The 19,719-nt window shown below is 34.9% G+C and overlaps 1 protein-coding gene across 1 annotated transcript in view; it reads right to left on the reverse strand.

Moving 5' to 3' along the window:
• Positions 1–19,719, reverse strand: part of LOC135211228 (isovaleryl-CoA dehydrogenase, mitochondrial-like) — a gene marked incomplete in the record, with an annotated part of 108,421 nt that continues 88,702 nt past the window's right edge. Inside the window, 3 exon segments of the mRNA XM_064244485.1 lie at positions 1–1,981; positions 15,204–15,372; positions 16,351–16,441. Of these exon segments, the coding sequence (XP_064100555.1) occupies positions 1,848–1,981; positions 15,204–15,372; positions 16,351–16,441 (394 nt within the window).

Here is a 19,719-nt window from a genome sequence, read left to right on the forward strand (position 1 = left end):
TTTAAAATGCTTTTAATTTAAAAAATATGGCATCAACTAAAATAATGGAGATACAAGATAATTGTACATGAACATTTATTATGTCTACAATACCCAGTACATTCAAGTATACTCATTTTGAATTGTCTAAAAAAATCTACTCATTCATCAAGTCTTCCAACACGAGTGTAAGTAATAATACTACAATACTAACCTACCTGCAATAATCTATCTAGCTATCACATATGAAACAGACTAAAACTTTAAGAACAGTATAGTCCAACCCATTACATAATACCTACTTACTAACTATAAATAAAACCACTTATTACAACTTTTTATTTCAAAATAATGGATTGATGCTGATATAACCTCAAAGAAAATTACTTTTTCACCCAAATATCATATAACAGAGGAAACGGAACAGTACATGTACCAGAACACAACCACCTCTGGATTGAGTTTGTACATAAGGAGGTCATGCTGGTATAGAACATTTTTACTGACTTGAAATCTTGACAGCAAGCCATCAGTGTTTGTTGTTAAGTATACAATTCATCCTAGGCAGCAAATCAATCATCTGTCTTTACAAACTGTCATGAAAACATTTGTGAATGTATCCTATCAAGTGTTAGAATATATTACCTCACAGACAATGAACACAAGTAATGTGCCCCAGATGAATTAGTAAAAATATCCAGTCATATTTCTAATATAGTGAAGAAAAAAAATTGAGATTCAAGAATTTACTCTGGAGCATTAATATCTAAATGAAGAATAGCAATCAATCACATCAACATACTGACTCGTAGCTGACATGAACTGGTGAACTTTGGTACTAAATTATTCAGATTTTCTGATTTCAGATAATAATCTTGGTTAATGAAAGTGGGTTTTGTTCCAACTACATTTTGCCTGGAAACCATTATGTCTTCCAAGGGATACACAAACAAAATCTCTTAAATGTAAACAAATCTACAGAATGTATAGCAGATAGTATCAAATTCCTGCATTGGATGTAATCTTTATATAAGGAGAAACTGGAGAAATTTTCTGAACAAAAATAAAATTTATTACAATAGTTTGTAATTATAGTATCAAACAAATACATATTCTTGAAAAAATGGAGTACGTAAAAATAGTCCACTTTTCTGCATTTCCAAGAATTTAATGTTTGCTACCATCACTGAAAATTATAATGGAATAAAACTCACCATTTAACCAAACAGCTTTAAACATTAAATTTAAACAATTTAAACATTACTAGGCTTATCCAAATCCTCCAAAACTACCACACTCGCCATTTAGTAACTAAATTTTATACATCAATTGGCTACTGAGATATCCTGATTATATTTGTAAAAAATTTAGTTTCTTAAATATTCAGGAAATTCAACATTACAAATGCAAATACGTTACAATACAGGCTATAACCTGAACTAACAGACTGTAATTTATATCTTCAAGATTCTTCGAATGACATGCAGACAAAGGAAATTAAAATAAAATAAATTTTACAGTACAAAAAATTACAGTATATCCAGAACTAGAGTACCCCTACCAAATAATGGGAGTTTTGGCCATTTCTTCTGATAAATGACAATTAAAATTCATGTATTCTTATATTTGTTTTAAAAAATTACCCCCCCAAAATTTTATTCTAAATTTCACCTATACACATTATAGTATGTATAGAAACTACTTATGAACTAAGCTAATCAAAATAAATGAACTATCAGATTTATACAACACAATACTGTTCCCAGAGTATTTACATCACAAACAGCAGCTACCTATTAGGGCAGTGTTATTTCCCCAAAAGAGCCCCACTTAAGCTTATATATTTAATAACCCATTACACTACTCAATTATTTGTACTCTATATTGAGTGCCCTACCAATGACAAGGCGTCGGATTTCACTAGTTCCTGCTCCAATCTCATACAACTTTGCATCTCTCAGGAGCCTTCCAGTGGGATAGTCATTGATGTACCCATTTCCACCTAAGAACAAAGTAAAATAAAGTGTAAACACATAACCCTCTGCTTCATCAAATTTGTAAAGAAGTACGTACTAGTTCAATAGTTATGATTTTACCTAAATTAAAATAAAACAGTATATAGTTTAATCATCTCACCCAGAGAGATACTAGAGATACTTAAATCTAAAAATTCACCCCTCAAAATTGGAGATCTTCTTAAACTACCATTCTAAAAATCAAACCCTGAATTATAAGTGATGTTTATTGGTAGTTACGTTTGCACTCAAAGCAACCTTTATCTTTCAGTAACCTTTCAAAAATTTTTATAGTATGTAGTGTAATTATAGTTGTATTTAAGATATCATAGTAGTATTCATTTTTCATTAAACATTCATTATCATTTTAGTGGTATATAACAATTTTAGATTACTTACAACTGTTTAGAACGGTCATAAAAACTATTATCACCTATAATACATAATTATGTACGATAATTGTTGTAAATTACACTAACCTCTTTTCCTTCATCTCTTTATCCCATCCTCTAATTAAATATCATCTCGTTAAGTAAGTATAAAAAAGTAAAAGAGAATGATAAAACTTTCACTGGTAACGCTATACTCATTGTGTAAAAGCTCACAGCCATAAACAAACAAACGAGAGACAGATGTTGCGGTATGAACAACCAAATTGGATATCAACAGCCATTTTGGTTGCATTTTAATCATCGTACAATATTAAATAATTACCGTACAGTATTTATGTTACAAATGACGTTAAATAGAATAGGACTGACATATTTTTACGTTACATTACTGTATTCACTTATTTGCTATGGAGAAAAGATCAGCAAGTAAATATACTGCTAAATTTTATCTGCAAGTTGTAGTTGAAGCTGAGAAAATGTTCAAGCTGCTAATGACTATAAATTATTACACATCAGCAACAGTTCAGTATGTAATCAAACTCGATTGTAAATAACATTGGAGAGAAAAGTACTTTAGTCAAAACTATTGGGTATGAAAGAACACATTTTACTGTTGTTTTAATATGTATAGCAGATGGGATGAAACTTGAGCTCCCATGGTTATCTTTAAACAGAAATAGATTCATAAACTAAAATTCCTGATGGTGAACAATGCAAATGGAGCATGATCACTATGTTTATATTTCATTAATACAATAGTAATATGAGAATCCTGTATTACAATGTTATTGAATACAGTCAAGTAAAGCACAACTTTTTTAAAGATCCTTGGAAAAGATGTACGTATATTCGTTATGTTTGTACTTTATATTAAGATATTAATATGTGAAGATTAGATATCTCATATATGATGTGACCCCCTTAAAATTAACTTCAAAACCAGGTCTTCAAAAGTCAAATCATACATGAGTATATACAGTAACCAAATGCTAGCCTATTCAGATGGTATTGTAATTTAGCAGTTGTCTTATACTACATATATGAGATGAATTCATGAAAATTTGCCATACTTTTTACCTCATCTTATCTAAAGGTAGTCTTATACACAGAAATAAAATACGTACATGTATTTAGGCTGTGAGATACAGGTGTCTAGCTCTAAGTCAGAAACTAATACACTAATGATAAATGAATATGAAAATTATCAGACTATAATTGGAATACCTGAAATATTTAATATTAATTTTATATAGCACCTAAATTCACAAGCTGCTAATCAGAATACAACAGGGCTACAAAGATGATGAAGAATTACCGGAAATAGTTAACAGCATAGTTAACAGCAAAGTCACCGTCATTCCACAACTGCTGTCAAAAGTTGCCATGTCATGGTGCAACATGCAACAATTTTGTAAACACATAAGCCATGTACTTGGCAAACCCACAACGTGCGCAGTGGGGCTACGCAGTGAGTCAGAATGTGTCAAGTGTGTCGGCACTCTATAATTGTAGTTCAAGGGCTTAGTTAACCCTTAAACGCCAAAGCGGTATTTTAAAAATTGTCTCCCGTATGCTGGCGGCGTTCGCGAGTGAGCGCCGAAGCGGAAATTTTTTTTTTTTTTTTTTTTTTTTAATCACAGCACGCTTAGTTTTCAAGATTAAGAGTTCATTTTTGGCTCATTTTTTGTCATTGCCTGAAATTTAGTATACAACCATCAGAAACATATTGGGATATATGACAGCACAAAAAAAAAAATTCATATATAATTTTATACAAATCGCGTTTTGAGCAAAACGGTTAAAGCTAACGAGTTAATATTTTTCTGTTGTATTGTACACTAAATTGCAATCATTTTGGTATATAACACATTGTAAAACGTTCAAGGCAACACAGAGAAAATATTATCACAAAATGATGCATGAATTCGTAACGCGCGGACGTAAAAAAAAGCGCTTTTCAAAAATTCACCATAAATCGAAATATTGTGTTAGAGACTTCCAATATATTACAAAATGAAGGAAAATGATTGAATATTACTAGAATGTAATAGTTTTAGCTTACAAATCCGTTTTTGACCATTTCGGTCGAGTCAAAGTTGACCGAAGGTTGAAATTTTGGCACTTATTGTTATTTATATGAAAATATTTCAAAACTGATAAAAGCTTCAACCATGGGTTGATGTTGGTTGTATTCTACATGAAATTGCACACATTTTCATATATAAAACTTTATGTAATGGCTAATATGAAATGGTACAAACATTACGACAATCGGACAAAAAAATTTCTGACTTTTTTCGGAAGAGTTACCGCGCGGACGTAAGGAAAATTTTTTGTTTTTTTTCATAAATTCACCATAAATCAAAATATCGTGCTAGAGACTTCCAATTTGTTGCAAAATAAAGGTAAATGATTGAATAATACTAGAATGTAAGAGTTTTTAGCTTACAATTGCTTTCTTTGACCATTTCGGTCGAGTCAATGTTGACCGAAGGTTGATATTTTGGCACTTATCGTTATTTATATGAAAATATTTAAAAACTGATAAAAGCTACAACTATGAGTTGTTTTTAAGTTGTATTCTACATGAAATTGTGCAGATTTCCATATATAAAACATTATGTAAAGGCTAATTTAAAATAATGCAAACATTACGACAATCGGACGAAAAAATTTATGATTTTTTCGGAAGAGTTACCGCGCGGACGTAAGGAAAACAGTTTTTTTCATAAATTCACCACAATCGAAATATTGTGCTAGAGACTTCCAATTTGTTGCAAAATGAAGGTAAATGACTGAATATTGCTAGAATATAAGAGTTTTAGCTTAAAATTGCGTTTTTCTACCATTTCGGTAGAGTCAAAGTTGACTGAAGGTTGAAATTTTTGCACTTATTGTTATTTATATGAAAATATTTCAAAACTGATAAAAGCTACAACCATGAGTTGTTTTTTGTTGTATTCTACATGAAATTGCACACATTTTCATATATAATACTCCATGATGCTTTTTAGTGCGAGAAGACAGAAATTCGCGCTTGCTCGCCTGGGTAACGACTGTAAACAAAACAACGCTTTGATCCGTGAGCTCCCAGCATCCCCCAAGGCGCGTGATTCAAAAGTTTTCGACTAGTAGGCCTATAACTTTTTTCCACGAATTTTTAAAAAAACTTTTTTATATCGACATATGATACGTCCAATCAGCACCCAAAAGACAATTTATATCGACGTTTAATACGTCCAATCGGCGTTAAAGGGTTAATTTCCCACAGCTGACTTGGTTTTCTGTATTCTTGATAAATTTTGAGAACTTCAGATATATCTAAATATGACAATTAATACAACTTAAAAGAAAATATATTCTCTAATATAAATGAAGATGAAGTTTAACTTTTATTCATGAAATTTACAGAGCTTTTTAACATGATTTTTTTTCTATAAATAAAGATGAAGTTTAATTTCTATTAGTAAAATTTGCAGTTTTTAACATGATTTTCTTTAGTGAGTTCATTGCAACCAGTGCCAATATATTAGCATGTTCTGAAGTATAAGAAATGAAAAGGCATTTTCTATTTTGAGTAAAATATATATTTCATTAAGATTTTCTGTAGGTATTCTTGATATAATTTGAGAACTTCAGATATAAATAAATATGACACAGAATACTACTTAAAAGAAAATATATTTGGTAATTATTTAAATAATTTTGAATTTTAGGTTTTATTCAGAAAATTTACAGTGTTTTTCAACATGTTTTCTGAAGCATAAAATGCATTTTTTTTTATCGTTTTATTAGTATATCATTTATTCCTGCCAATGAATGAAGCCTGAAGGGGAGTTTACATAACCATGAAGACAACCTCATGTGTCACTGAGTCCTCTCGATTTGCCTCACTCTTGGCAGTAGGATTTTTTTTTATCTAAATTAAGTTGTGCAACGATACGATCACGAAGATTTATAAAGGTTCTGAAACACACTGAATCTATGGGAGATAAATGCAAAATATTGATTTAGTTATTAGACATGGTGGCATTCAATGTTCACGACTCAGTACAATCCCGTTATGTAAGTTGGAATATTACATAACTAAATCGCAAATAAATCATAAAAAATCTTCATGCCTTCATGGAACTCGCTGTCCTGTAAAAACCATTAAATGTGGGTGTAGCCTAAATCATCGGTGACTTGCGCATGCAACTACGTAAATACCTAATCTCATCTCAACTTGCACAATGATGGTGTAACGGTTCATTGCAGAAGTTGTCATGGAGTTGATATCAGCCGACTTTTCTTTTCTGTTAAGCCCAAGCCCCGCGACTACAGTTTTCCCCCCGTATTCGTGGGGAATGGGTACCAGACATCCCTGCGAATAACTTGAACCCGCGAATAGTTAGAACTCCCTTCTAAAAATGCTTATATCTGTCTATCTTGAAAATTTAAGTACCAAATGTATACTTAAAGTATCATCCTACATCAAATATACCATTGAATTGGTATTATTAATATAATTTCAAAGTCATCTGAAACATTTTACCGTTAGAAATATATAAACAGCCAATAACAGAGAGAGAGAGAGAGAGAATTACTCCTTACAATATCAAAAGATTGAAATGAACTTCTATAGGCAACAGTTCTTTCCCTCCCATAAATACATATATCTTTTCTAGTTCCTCGCTGGCCGAGTGGTTTTCGAGCTGGGCTGCCAATCCGGTGGTCTGAGGTTCGGTTCCCGGCTCGGCCAACGCGGAATTCAGAGAAATTTATTTCTGGTGATAGAAGTTCATTTCTTGATATAGTGTGGTTCGGATCCCACAATAAGCTGTAGGTCCCGTTGCAAGGTGACTCATTGGTTCCTAGCCACGTAAAAATATGTAATCCTTCGGCCCAGCCCTAGGAGAGCTGTTCATCAGCTCAGTGGTCTGGAAAAACTAAGATATACTTAACTTTCCAGAGAAGAGAGAAAGAAAGGGCTGTACAAGTATCTATTTGTCTGTCTAAGTATCTATTTGTCTGTCTATCAATTCTTTCGCTGAGAGAGAGAGAGAGAGAGAGAGAGAGAGAGAGAGAGAGAGAGAGAGAGAGAGAGAGAGAGAGAGAAGGAAGAAACAGAAACACCAAATGTATACCTTATGTAACATCCTACATCAAATTTACCTTAAATTATTATCATATTACTGTATTAATCTTAGAGACTGTATTAATATAATTTCAGAGTAATCTTAAACATTAGTACCCGTAAAGGTATATACGTATATACATGCGTACTTCTAACACTTGCAGCAGAGAGAGAGAGAGAGAGAGAGAGAGAGAGAGAGAGAGAGAGAGAGAGAGAGAGAGAGAGAGAGAGAGAGAGAGAGAGAGAATTGTCCTTACAATATTTGCAAGAGTAAAATGGAAAGATTATTGTATTTGAAATACTCACATATGAATTTTGTAATTACAGTTATAGTATGTATTATTATTATACATATTGTAGTATTATTATTGGAAAATATAATGGTAAACTTATTAAATAGGTACCATAAAAAAAATTATCTCATATCAGTAAGAGAGAGAGAGAGAGAGAGAGAGAGAGAGAGAGAGAGAGAGAGAGAGAGAGAGAGAGAGAATGTCCTTACAATATTTTGCAAGGAGAAAATGGAAAGATTATTGTATTTGAAAATACTCACATATGAATTTTGTAATTACAGTTCTAGTATGATTTATTATTATTACATATTGTAGTATTATTATGGAAAATATTATGGTAAAACTTATTAAATACATGTACCATAAAAATATCTCATCTCAGTAAGAGAGAGAGAGAGAGAGAGAGAGAGAGAGAGAGAGAGAGAGAGAGAGAGAGAGATGAGAGGACGAGAGAGAGAGAGAGAAATTGTCCTTACAATATTTGCAAAGAGTAAATGGAAGATTATTGTATTTGAAATACTCACATATGAATTTTGTAATTACAGTTATAGTATGTATTATTATTATACATATTGTAGTATTATTATTGGAAAATATTAATGGTAAACTTATTAAATACATGTACCATAAAAAATTATTTATCTCAGTAAGGAGAGAGAGAGAGAGAGATGAGAGAGAGAGAGAGAGAGAGCGAGAGAGAGAGAGAGAGAGAGAGAGAGAGAGAGAGAGAGAGAAATTACATGGACACTTAGTGGTAACAACACAACAGCTACTCCCCTTCCTGTCATATTACAGTTACCATCCGAGTTACGACCTGCGCGAGTTACGTCCACCCGTACTTACGACAGTGTCCGACAGGGGTCTATTTTTTTATATTTGGCGGCGTTTACTGTTTGGCAGCGCGGTAGCGTAGTGCGTGCGGCGCGGTATGACAGTTACGACGGAGCCGGCAGCACAGCATCCCAGACAGACTCATCCCAACCACCTCACTCACTGTCTAGACATTGTAGCAGTACTGTAACATTGTAGCAGGAACATTTTTTTCATTACACCTTTGCCATGGCCCCTAAGAGAAAGTCTGACTCATCAGAATGCAATTCTGCCACGAAAGCTAGGAAGGCACTGACGTTGGAGATGAAGATGGATGTAATCAAGAAATATGAAGGTGGGATGAAATCGTACAACATTTACCATTGTATCAAGCATGTCGCTAAAGCTTGGGATTTGGTGACAGAAAAATGTATGAGTGGTATTTGGAAACACTGCTGCAAATGCTTCCTCAGAGATTTTGTTGGCTTCGATAACAAAGAGGAAATAAGCAATGTCCGAGGAAAAATTGTTAGCTTGGCAAAGCAACTTGAGTTAGGATGTGATGAAGAAGAAATTGAAGAACTGATAAGTGAAGAACCTGAGGAATTAACAAATGAAGAACTGTTAGCAATAGAAGAAGAAAGGAAAGCTGAAGAAGAAAGAAGAGAGGAAGAAAAGGAAGTGGAAGAGGAGGAGCCCGAACGAAAGTTTACTGTAAAGGGATTATCGGAAGCCATACAAATGCTTAATACAATGCTGCATAAATTGGAAGGAATGGATCCGAATGTTGAATGGTTTGCCCGGATAGAGAGATCTATGCAAGAAGTAATGAGGCCATACAAAGAAATCTACGATGAAAAGAAAAAGCAGAAGATCCAAACGACACTTAGCATGTTTGTCAAACGAACACAAAAGCCCGCCTCATCCAGCATCGAAGCCAGCCCCTCCCCTACATCGGCCAGCGCAGTAACCACCCCTTCCCCATCCCCTGCCTCGCCTGACTTAACAGCTGATCTTTCTTTCGACCGTGCGTATGAAGAAAGTGTTGATGATGTCGAACCAAGCACCAGTGAACATTAATTTTGAGTGTTGTTTTGCTTATTTTTTTACATGCATATGTATTTTCTATTTTGTACTACAGTACTGTATGTTCTATTTTTGAACTGTAACTTTTCTATTTTCGTATTTTGATCTTCATTTGTATTTTTGTGTAATAAATTCAACTGCAGTAATAAATATTTTATTTCTAAAACCATATTATATTAAGATGTATGTACGTAGTATATCAACTAAGCAACTGAAAAAAAAAGCTAAATACATTGCACCTACAGTATAATATTAAAAATATCTCTATGATAAAATGATAAAAGTGAAACTAAAAGGCATAAAAATGATAAATACATAAACAGCTTGTACGTATAGTACAACAGTAATATTATTCAACAGAAAAAGTATGATAAAAGTGAAACTAAGGCATAAAAATGATAAATAAACAGCTTGTATATACATATGTACAGTAATATTATTCAACCGAAAAGTATGATAAAATTATAAAAGTCAAACTAAAAGGCATAAAAATGATAAATAAACAGCTTGTATATACACAATAATATTATTCAACAGAAAAAGTTACTTAAAAATGCAACACATTCATATCATATGTCCTCGAGTACAGTATAATCTTCCACTTTAACCGAGTACTTATAATCCAAGTGTCGGCCATTTTGGCTGGTATTTTCGACTAACGACCATTCTGACATACGACCTGTTGGTCGGAACGGATCTAGGTCGTAACTCGGATGGTAACTGTACTTGATATATTTGACAGTTTAAGTACCTGGAGTTAGAGAAGACTGGGATTTCCTTCATTCTTACATAATTTTTTTAATTTATAAAATAAAATCTTACTAATTCGCTATAGCATTTTCTTTATTGAATTATAATATTATTGCTGTTTACATTAATATTAATATTTGAAAAAGGTAAATAATTTGTTTATGATCCAAAAGACATACATCTATGAGAGAGAGAGAGAGAGAGAGAGAGAGAGAGAGAGAGAGAGAGAGAGAGAGAGAGAGAGAGAGTTATTATATTTATTATGTGATACCATTTAATCTTTTTAAACTTACTAATACAGTATTAATCAATATTAATATTTGAAAATTAGTAAATCATTTTTGTATCAAAAATGTATTTAGTAATGAAAATAACACCAAAATACACTAATTAGTGATTATTTTTGTTGGAAAACCCTGCAAATGGGCAAATTTCCTGCAAATAATGGGTAGATGGTCCAAAGAGAAATCCGCGAATCCGGAGAATGCCCACTGTACAGGAGATTGATGGCCAAACCCAGCCTTTACGAAAGTCACGGTCTGAAATCGCCAATGTGTGACCCAGGCTTAAGGGTTATGTAAGATGTATCTGAAATCATATTACTGTAAAGTTTTTATTATGATAAAGCATGTTGTGCAATATTTAAAATATTTTTACTAATTATTTTCATTTTATTTTCCTACACTTTTACTGGAAAATAAAATGAAAATTAGTAAATATATTTTAAATATTGTACAATATGCTCTATCATCAAAAATCTTTAGCAATCTCATTTCAAATACCTCTTACATTACCCTTAGAGAGAGAGAGAGAGACCTATTATGCTTAGTATGGGGCCCCAACCTGGTTTGAACTTAATAGATGCATAACTACATTATAAGTTCACTGTTAATCATTAATCATTTTTAACATAAAAATCAGTATTTAGTTACAAACACAATGCGAAAAAATTGAGTAATTAGTGAATAAATCATGTTGATCTACAAAATAAATAAATATTTCAATAAAAAATAGAGCAAATTAGTACAGTAATATAATCTTGAGAGATATGGTCCATTGAAAAAAAACCTGCAAATTAGTGAAAGTTCCCCGGGGAAAAGTGAATATTGTGTTCCATAAATATCCACTACAAAGCAGACAGTGAAAACGGGAAACACGTAAAACCACGGGGGCACTGTAATTATTAATTTTCTAAGAGTAAGATCCTGAAAACAGAAAGTCAATCCCAGTAGTCTGGAGGCAACAAAATCATCTGTAAAACTTTAAAAAGAATTTTTAAAACAACAGATACTTATAAGTGCTAACATCATACAAAGAGTGCTGGTTATTTTAAACCTCTCATTCAGGAGTGACCTCTGACTACCACTGGGACCAAGACCATAACAAAAATCTAAATATGACAAATTTCTAATTAATTTGTAATTTTCATGGCTAGTGAACCTGAGGTCTTAACATTAGGATAAATCTTCTGGCGTCGGCTGGAAACTGCTTAAAAAGAATAACAAATTGTATATGCAAGGGAACTGTGGTCTCTGGCATCTGATGCATAGCTAAGGTAGAAGTGGGTCAGAAACCACACTTGAACCTCATGACATACTAAAGGAGTCATCAACGTGACGTCATCAACACATAATTTCCAAACAATAACACTGCTGGTGGCCTTTCCGCCTTACTACTGTATCAGATGAACGTTGACCATTCAAGTTAATCTGCGCCTTATTTCTAAGCAATGGTTCAGTTATGCGTTATTGTACGATGCACGAATAGGTGGGGGGAGAGAAGCCTAGTATCCTGGAATTGTATTCCCGGCGAAAGTGACAAGGAATGGCGAAAGAGGTGGCTGACAGCCACTAACTGTCTAACTCATGCAAGGCTTAAAGAGAATTAAGATGAAAGAGAGCAGGGGACAGAGCACTTCATAACCTGGCCTAAATTGCTCAGGAGGTATAAGGTAGATCACTTGCTCAGTAAATGAGTAATATTATTACTAAGTTCAAAAGACCCACACAATAGTCCTGCCATGTCTACACTACCATTATAAGTCCATCTGCCAACCATTGCTAAGAACAAAGTTCCAATAACATTTTCCAGCCACCACCTACACATGGAGAGTTTTCACCCATATATATCTAATTTGTGCTATTTTTAAATTGGAAGTTGATCTTTATGAAATAATATAATCTTAAGCAAATATTATAGCATAAAAGCATTTGTGGATTGAAATATTCAGATTGAGATATTTCACTGACATCATTTTAGAAGACTACTCAAAATGCATGCAGTTTCACTAGTAAATAGAAAATTTAAAACTTTATTACTCCACCACATTCTTATATAATTACTTATTTTAACCAATATACTAACAATAAATAAATAAAATTATAATTCCATGTTTTTAGAGTAAAAAATGACGATAGACTTCACAAGAGCAACAGTTGGGATTCACAGAAAACGGATCGAGATAATGGACCAATGAATTTCAGACCATTCCACTATTAAGAGGAAGTGACACAGACAGCTTGCCCTCATGTGAAAGTTGTTTAAAACTACTGGATTCTAAAACTTTTTGGAAAGCAAAATAATATTTATTTTATTTAAATATTTATTGTTGCCATGAATGTTTTTTTTTCAGGGTAAGAGAAGTTAACAGACTGAAAACTTAAAACATAAGCAACTCTGAGAATATTTTTTCACATTTTGAGATATTAATACAGCACTACACAAGAATACATATACAATGTAATATGCAAGAAAGAAGCCTTACCCTGCCATACATGTACAGTGCACAAAACACTTGACAAAGTTAAATTAGGTGAGAGCATCATCTGCCATGTTCACTTTTGCCCACCAGCGTACTACATATGCACCAGATATGCTTCACTTGTTTACAAGCATAATCTCTCCTATTTAGTCTCTTCCAAACCAGGATAAGACATAAGAAGGGTGGCTAGAGGTGGGCAGTCAATATTAAGACCTCAAGTTTGTTAGCAAAGAAAAATACAAATTAATTAGAAATTTGTCATTTGTTCATATGTGGAACACACCTTAGTCTTAACATTAGGATAGACACATACTCGGAGGGAGGTATGAGAATCCTGGACTGACTGGAGGTTCAGCACACCTGATCATTCTTCTTAGAAATAAGGATTCTGAGGAAGAGGAACTATGCCTCTGAAATGTTAGACATATAGGTATCTAACACCCAGTCCACTGGGATTAAATACAATGTAACATGTCCAGGTTCATTACATATATGGAAGTCAGAGAGAACTATATCTGTTCAAGCAACAAATGGAATCCACCCCAGGGTTGATGGCCTTGCTGCAGGAAAGGGAAAAGTCAACCAAGGCTGATGTGTAGTTAATAGCGATGGCGTCCCACTTGGTGGCAGCAGATGAGACCCAAAGTAGTGGAGACTAGGTGGGAGGGGAACTGCTAGGGGAGCCGATACTGGTAGGCATGGAGACATGAAATGGGACAACAGACCTTCCAGGGAGGGTATCCCCGTAAGCCTTACAGAGGCCCAAACAGACGACATCTTTTGCACATCGAAGCCTGAAACAAAGGAACAAGATGGCACTTCCTCCTCTCTCCATGAAGGGGCAATATTCCCCCCTTGGAGAGACGAGGCAGCTTCCATAGACAAATCAATGGAAAAGGAAGGAGACAAGGCATCAATGGATGACAAAGCACTAGGAATAGGCCAGGAAGAAGGGGGAAACATAAACATCCACTTATGGGGGAGGGAATCATTCCCAAGATGGAAGCACAAACTTCATTTTATGCTCCTCCTTTTTGTAGAAATTCTTCCACTGCTCAACAACCCAGGAACAACACTCTGGGCATGGATTGGAGATTTTTTTAAAATTAGAACGATAGTTAATGCAAGTTGTATGGGGCTCTGTCTTAGAGGAGGCCAGGAAGCGTGAACACGGGAACCCTGGGAAGCAAAACACACTCAGACCCCAAAAGCACAGTAAAGCAGAGAAAGGAACCTGGCTTAGGACAAAATCCAGCTTGGGAGGAGGAGAGCACAAGCAAACATCTGCTCTCCAAGGCATTTGAAGAAAGACTAAATACAGGCAGTCTCCAGTTATCGGTGGGGGTTCCATTCTGACAGCGTGACAATAACCAAAAATCGATTTTTAGTTCTCGGCACCTCTGTTAGGTATGTATCAGCACTAATACATGATTATTGGTGCTGATAAACAGACATTGGTGCATTTCAGCACAAAAAATCACTAATTTTCATCACTAGACAAGCCCCCTAAAACCAGATTGCTATTGACCAAGTCCATCGATAACCAGGGACTGCCTGTAAGTCACAAGGTTAAAGCGTCGTCTCTGACCTGCTGCCACCTCAGTTACATATCAGACGCCAGATGCCTCAGATCCCTTGCAAGTACAATTTTTCATTGTTTTTAACCAGTTTACAGCTGGCACCAGAAGACTGATCCTAATGTTAAGACCTAAGGTTTATTCTGTGTATGAACAATGAGTCAACAGGACAGCTTTGGGCCAGGGATTGGAGAACTATTACCTTCCCAGTGCATACTAATTTTTTTCTAAATGTGCCAAATAGCTGCTGGAATGTTAGGATTTCATATTCTAATACTTATAAATTATACGGTTGAGCAATAATTAAGAGCTTTCTATCAATTGTAAAGGTTGTCCCAAGGATGCTGCATTATTACACTTCTCTTACAACTATAATGAATTTAAAAACAAAAACATATTTAAAAAAGATTATAAGATCACCTACCTAAACATTGTATGGCTTCCAAACACACTTGAGTTGCTTTCTCAGCACAGTAGAGTATGACACCAGCACAATCTTTATTGTTGAAGTGACCCAGATCACATGCACGTGCTACACAATACAAGTATGATCTACACGCATTCAAAGTGCAATACATGTCAGCAATTTTACCCTGACAAGAAAATGGAGAGAAGATGTTACATGTCTGCTCTATCTAAAGCACTGTTTATATAAATCAAAGGGTCAACATGATATTAAAAACACTTCAAGTCCTACTTCCCCTTCCCATGATGCATAATTTTCAAGAAGTACTTGCATGTTCAACTCATTTCAACTCTGACAAAATGATTAGTCTAATTTACTAACTTTGTACATTGGTCCAAAACTCCAAAGACATTTTGTTTGCAGATCTAAGTATAAAACATTATACTGTAATAGAATCAATACTTTATAATTAAAATCATTCCATGATTCAGCCTTTCTAATACCAAATAAACTCTTATTAGCAATCATATTCCTTTCTTTTTTCTTTATGTTGGTTTTGTTTACCACTCTTGACAGTTCATGTAATAACACATTTCCGACAGGTGGGAAGTGCAAACAGAGTTAAAGTAAAAAGCTAAAAAGTGGATGCAGCTAGGAGCAAAAGAAACACTGCAAGCACCCTTAAGTAATACTGACAGGGCACCATGTGATGTGCTTTGATGGCACTGCCCTCCTTCAGGGATGAAAGAAAATGTATATGAATGAAATTTCTGTATTCTTACAGAAATATGTAATTCCATGAGTTTACAGAAAAAATCAACTTGACTAAACAAACAGTCATGGATTCTTTGTCCACAGATCATGGGTTTCTCATGCATCTTCTTGGTAAGATGAAAATTATAGTTTGAATGAAACAGAAGATACTCTTTTAAATAAACTTTATTTATTGTATTCCAAAAGTAAACTGTAAGTGATCATCAAGAATCTACTTCTCAGCACAAATAATATGCATACAAACTTGAAATGTCAAAAATTTTCTCAGGATTTTTTCTCATGTGCTGTCCAGATGTAATTAAGAAAATTTTTTTAATTTAGCTATTATATAGTACACTTATAATCAAATACACAAAATAAGTAATACTAAGCTTTTGGTTTCAGCACTAACCTGCATCAGCTGGAACTCTCCAATTCGTGTGTTAAACTGTTTGCGAACATGAACGTATTCGAAAGCTGCATCGCAAGCAGCCTGCATCAAGCTGTAATGCGGAATAAAGACCTTATAATGACACTGGTGTAACCCATATTTGAAACTTTTCATTATCTAATTTATGAACCAAAATCCAAGGCAGTGAAAGCAAGTCTTATTTCAGTCACAGACAATGTAACTAGTACCCTGCAATATTACAATTTTTAAAAGTAAATTGTATTTTTCCTAACTATACAAACCTGAAGTCCTTTACATAAGGAATTACTTTCAGCATAGCTGGAATTACAGCCATTAAATTCTTGAATAGGGTGGTTAGGCAGTAACTACCACCTGGCAGGTGGGTAGGCCTGCCTGCCCCGATGTAAACACTCACTTTGCCTTTCGGCCCAGGTTCATGAGGTGGGTATAAATGTAAAGGACCTCAGGTTTGTATAATCAGGAAAAATACAATTTACTTTAAAAAATTGTGATTTGTTCCTACATGATATACAAACCCTCGGTCCTTCACATGAGGAATACTCACTCATTGGTGGGAGGAATGTGAGTGAGCCTCTAGAACTGACTGGAGTTCTGCAAACCTGAAATGGGACAACTCATCGCCGCCATCTCATCGCCAGCCAACTCATCACCGCCAACTCATCTCCGGCCCAACTTATCCCCGGCCCAACTTATCTCCGGCCCAGCTCATCTCCAGCCCAACTTATACCTGGCCCAACTCATCACCGGTCCAACACACACACACACACACACACACATGTGCCAATCTTGAAATGGCTTGAAGACAATTATATAGGTCGGTTAAACAGACGTGGAAATAGCAGACGTGCACCACTCTTTCCATTGGAAATGTGGAATTTGTATTTTCGAACTTCGAATCATGAAGATAAAACAAACCACCATGCAGAAGGAGCGAACAGAAGATTACAAATGGAATTAGGAATGGAACATCCTACACTCTGGAAATTCATAAATGCACTTAAAAAAGTTCAGAAAGGTAGAGATTTTTATTTGGAATCACTTATAGCAGGCAGTTCACCACCCGCCCAATTAAAAAAGTACAGGGATACTGATTCCCGCATTCTTAGAATTGTCCAAAATTTTAATGAAAGGACTCCCATTGAATATTTAAGAGGCATTTTTCATAACATAAAATAAATTTTTTTTTTTATATTTTCATGGATTTTTTGTCTTTAATTATATGGTGTTAATTTATTTTTAGTGTCATGAAAGAGTCATACTTGATTCTGAATAAAGGTGTTTTTAATATTTACTAAATTTCATTAATCACTGCCAGGGGATGAGTTGGGCCAGGGATGAGTTGGGCCGGGGATGAGTAGGCGGCGATGAGTTGCGGCGATGAGATGTACCCCATTCGTGGGACAACTCATCGCCGCCATCTCATCACCAGCCAACTCATCACCGCCAACTCATCTCCGGCCCAACTTATCCCCGGCCCCAACTTATCTCCGGCCCAGCTCATCTCCAGCCCAACTTATACCTGGCCCAACTCATCACCGGTCCAACACACACACACACACACACACACATGTGCCAATCTTGAAATGGCTTGAAGACAATTATATAGGTCGGTTAAACAGACGTGGAAATAGCAGACGTGCACCACTCTTTCCATTGGAAATGTGGAATTTGTATTTTCGAACTTCGAATCATGAAGATAAAACAAACCACCATGCAGAAGGAGCGAACAGAAGATTACAAATGGAATTAGGAATGGAACATCCTACACTCTGGAAATTCATAAATGCACTTAAAAAAGTTCAGAAAGGTAGAGATTTTTATTTGGAATCACTTATAGCAGGCAGTTCACCACCCGCCCAATTAAAAAAGTACAGGGATACTGATTCCCGCATTCTTAGAATTGTCCAAAATTTTAATGAAAGGACTCCCATTGAATATTTAAGAGGCATTTTTCATAACATAAAATAAATTTTTTTTTTTATATTTTCATGGATTTTTTGTCTTTAATTATATGGTGTTAATTTATTTTTAGTGTCATGAAAGAGTCATACTTGATTCTGAATAAAGGTGTTTTTAATATTTACTAAATTTCATTAATCACTGCCAGGGGATGAGTTGGGCCAGGGATGAGTTGGGCCGGGGATGAGTAGGCGGCGATGAGTTGCGGCGATGAGATGTACCCCATTCGTGGGACAACTCATCGCCGCCATCTCATCACCAGCCAACTCATCACCGCCAACTCATCTCCGGCCCAACTTATCCCCGGCCCAACTTATCTCCGGCCCAGCTCATCACCAGTCCAACTTATACCCGGCCCAACTCATCACCGGTCCAACACACACACACACACACAAGGCAGTGTAAATAAAAACAAAACAACAGTTACTCAATTACCAATCTTACTATTTGTAAACAAAAATACCGAACTATGAAATCAAAGTTTGTCAACAAAAACGTTAGTAATTTTTAACCTTTCAACGCATGACGACAATTACTCAGTTACCAATTACAAACAAAAGTACCCAAGTATGAAATCAGATGTTTGTCAACAAAAACATTAGTAATTATTAACCTTTCGATATATCACTTTCAGTTTTACATTCTTTCAGTAAACCCATTACAATGGAGACAATTTTAAGTCAGAGAGGCAAAGCAAAATTTTCTCATGATGGCTATTTGTTCATTTTCGACAAATTCAGCAAAACGGACAGACAGCAATTTGATGTTCTGGAAATGTGATCAGCTCGGCAGGTGTAAAGCGAGAATACACACAAGATTTGGAAACGTAGTTAAAGACTTGAATACTCACACCCATGACTCTTCACCGATAAAAGTAAAAGTAGAAAGGACAACTACAAAAATTAAAACCAGAGCTGAAGAGACGATGGAAAACCCAAGTGTAGTGATTAATGAAGTTTTATGTAATGTTCCCCAAGCGGTGCAAGGATCACTCCTGAATTCGTCGGCTCTAAAGAAAACTATTCGTCGGAAACGGAATCAGATTAGTGCCTCTCCGCCAAATCGAGTTGACCTAAATCATTTAGCAATCCCTGATGAATATTCGACCTACTAAACAGAGCCAAACCAGAAGGAAAATTTTTTATTAAAAGACAGTGGTCCCAGTGAAGATAGAATTTTGCTATTTGGAAGGAGAAGTTAGTTGCAACATTTGGTATCAGCAGAATTTTGGTATGTAGACGGAACGTTTAAGATTGCTCCCACGCTATTTTCTCAGGTTTATATTGTAATGGCTTAAAAAATCAGAGGTGTCATTCCAGTGCGTTATGCTCTATTACCTAACAAACAGAAAGTTACATATTCAAGGCTATTTAAAATGATAAAAGAATG

The sequence above is a fragment of the Macrobrachium nipponense genome, chromosome 4 (genome assembly GCF_015104395.2).
Source record: "Macrobrachium nipponense isolate FS-2020 chromosome 4, ASM1510439v2, whole genome shotgun sequence".
In the NCBI taxonomy this organism is placed as follows: domain Eukaryota; kingdom Metazoa; phylum Arthropoda; class Malacostraca; order Decapoda; family Palaemonidae; genus Macrobrachium; species Macrobrachium nipponense.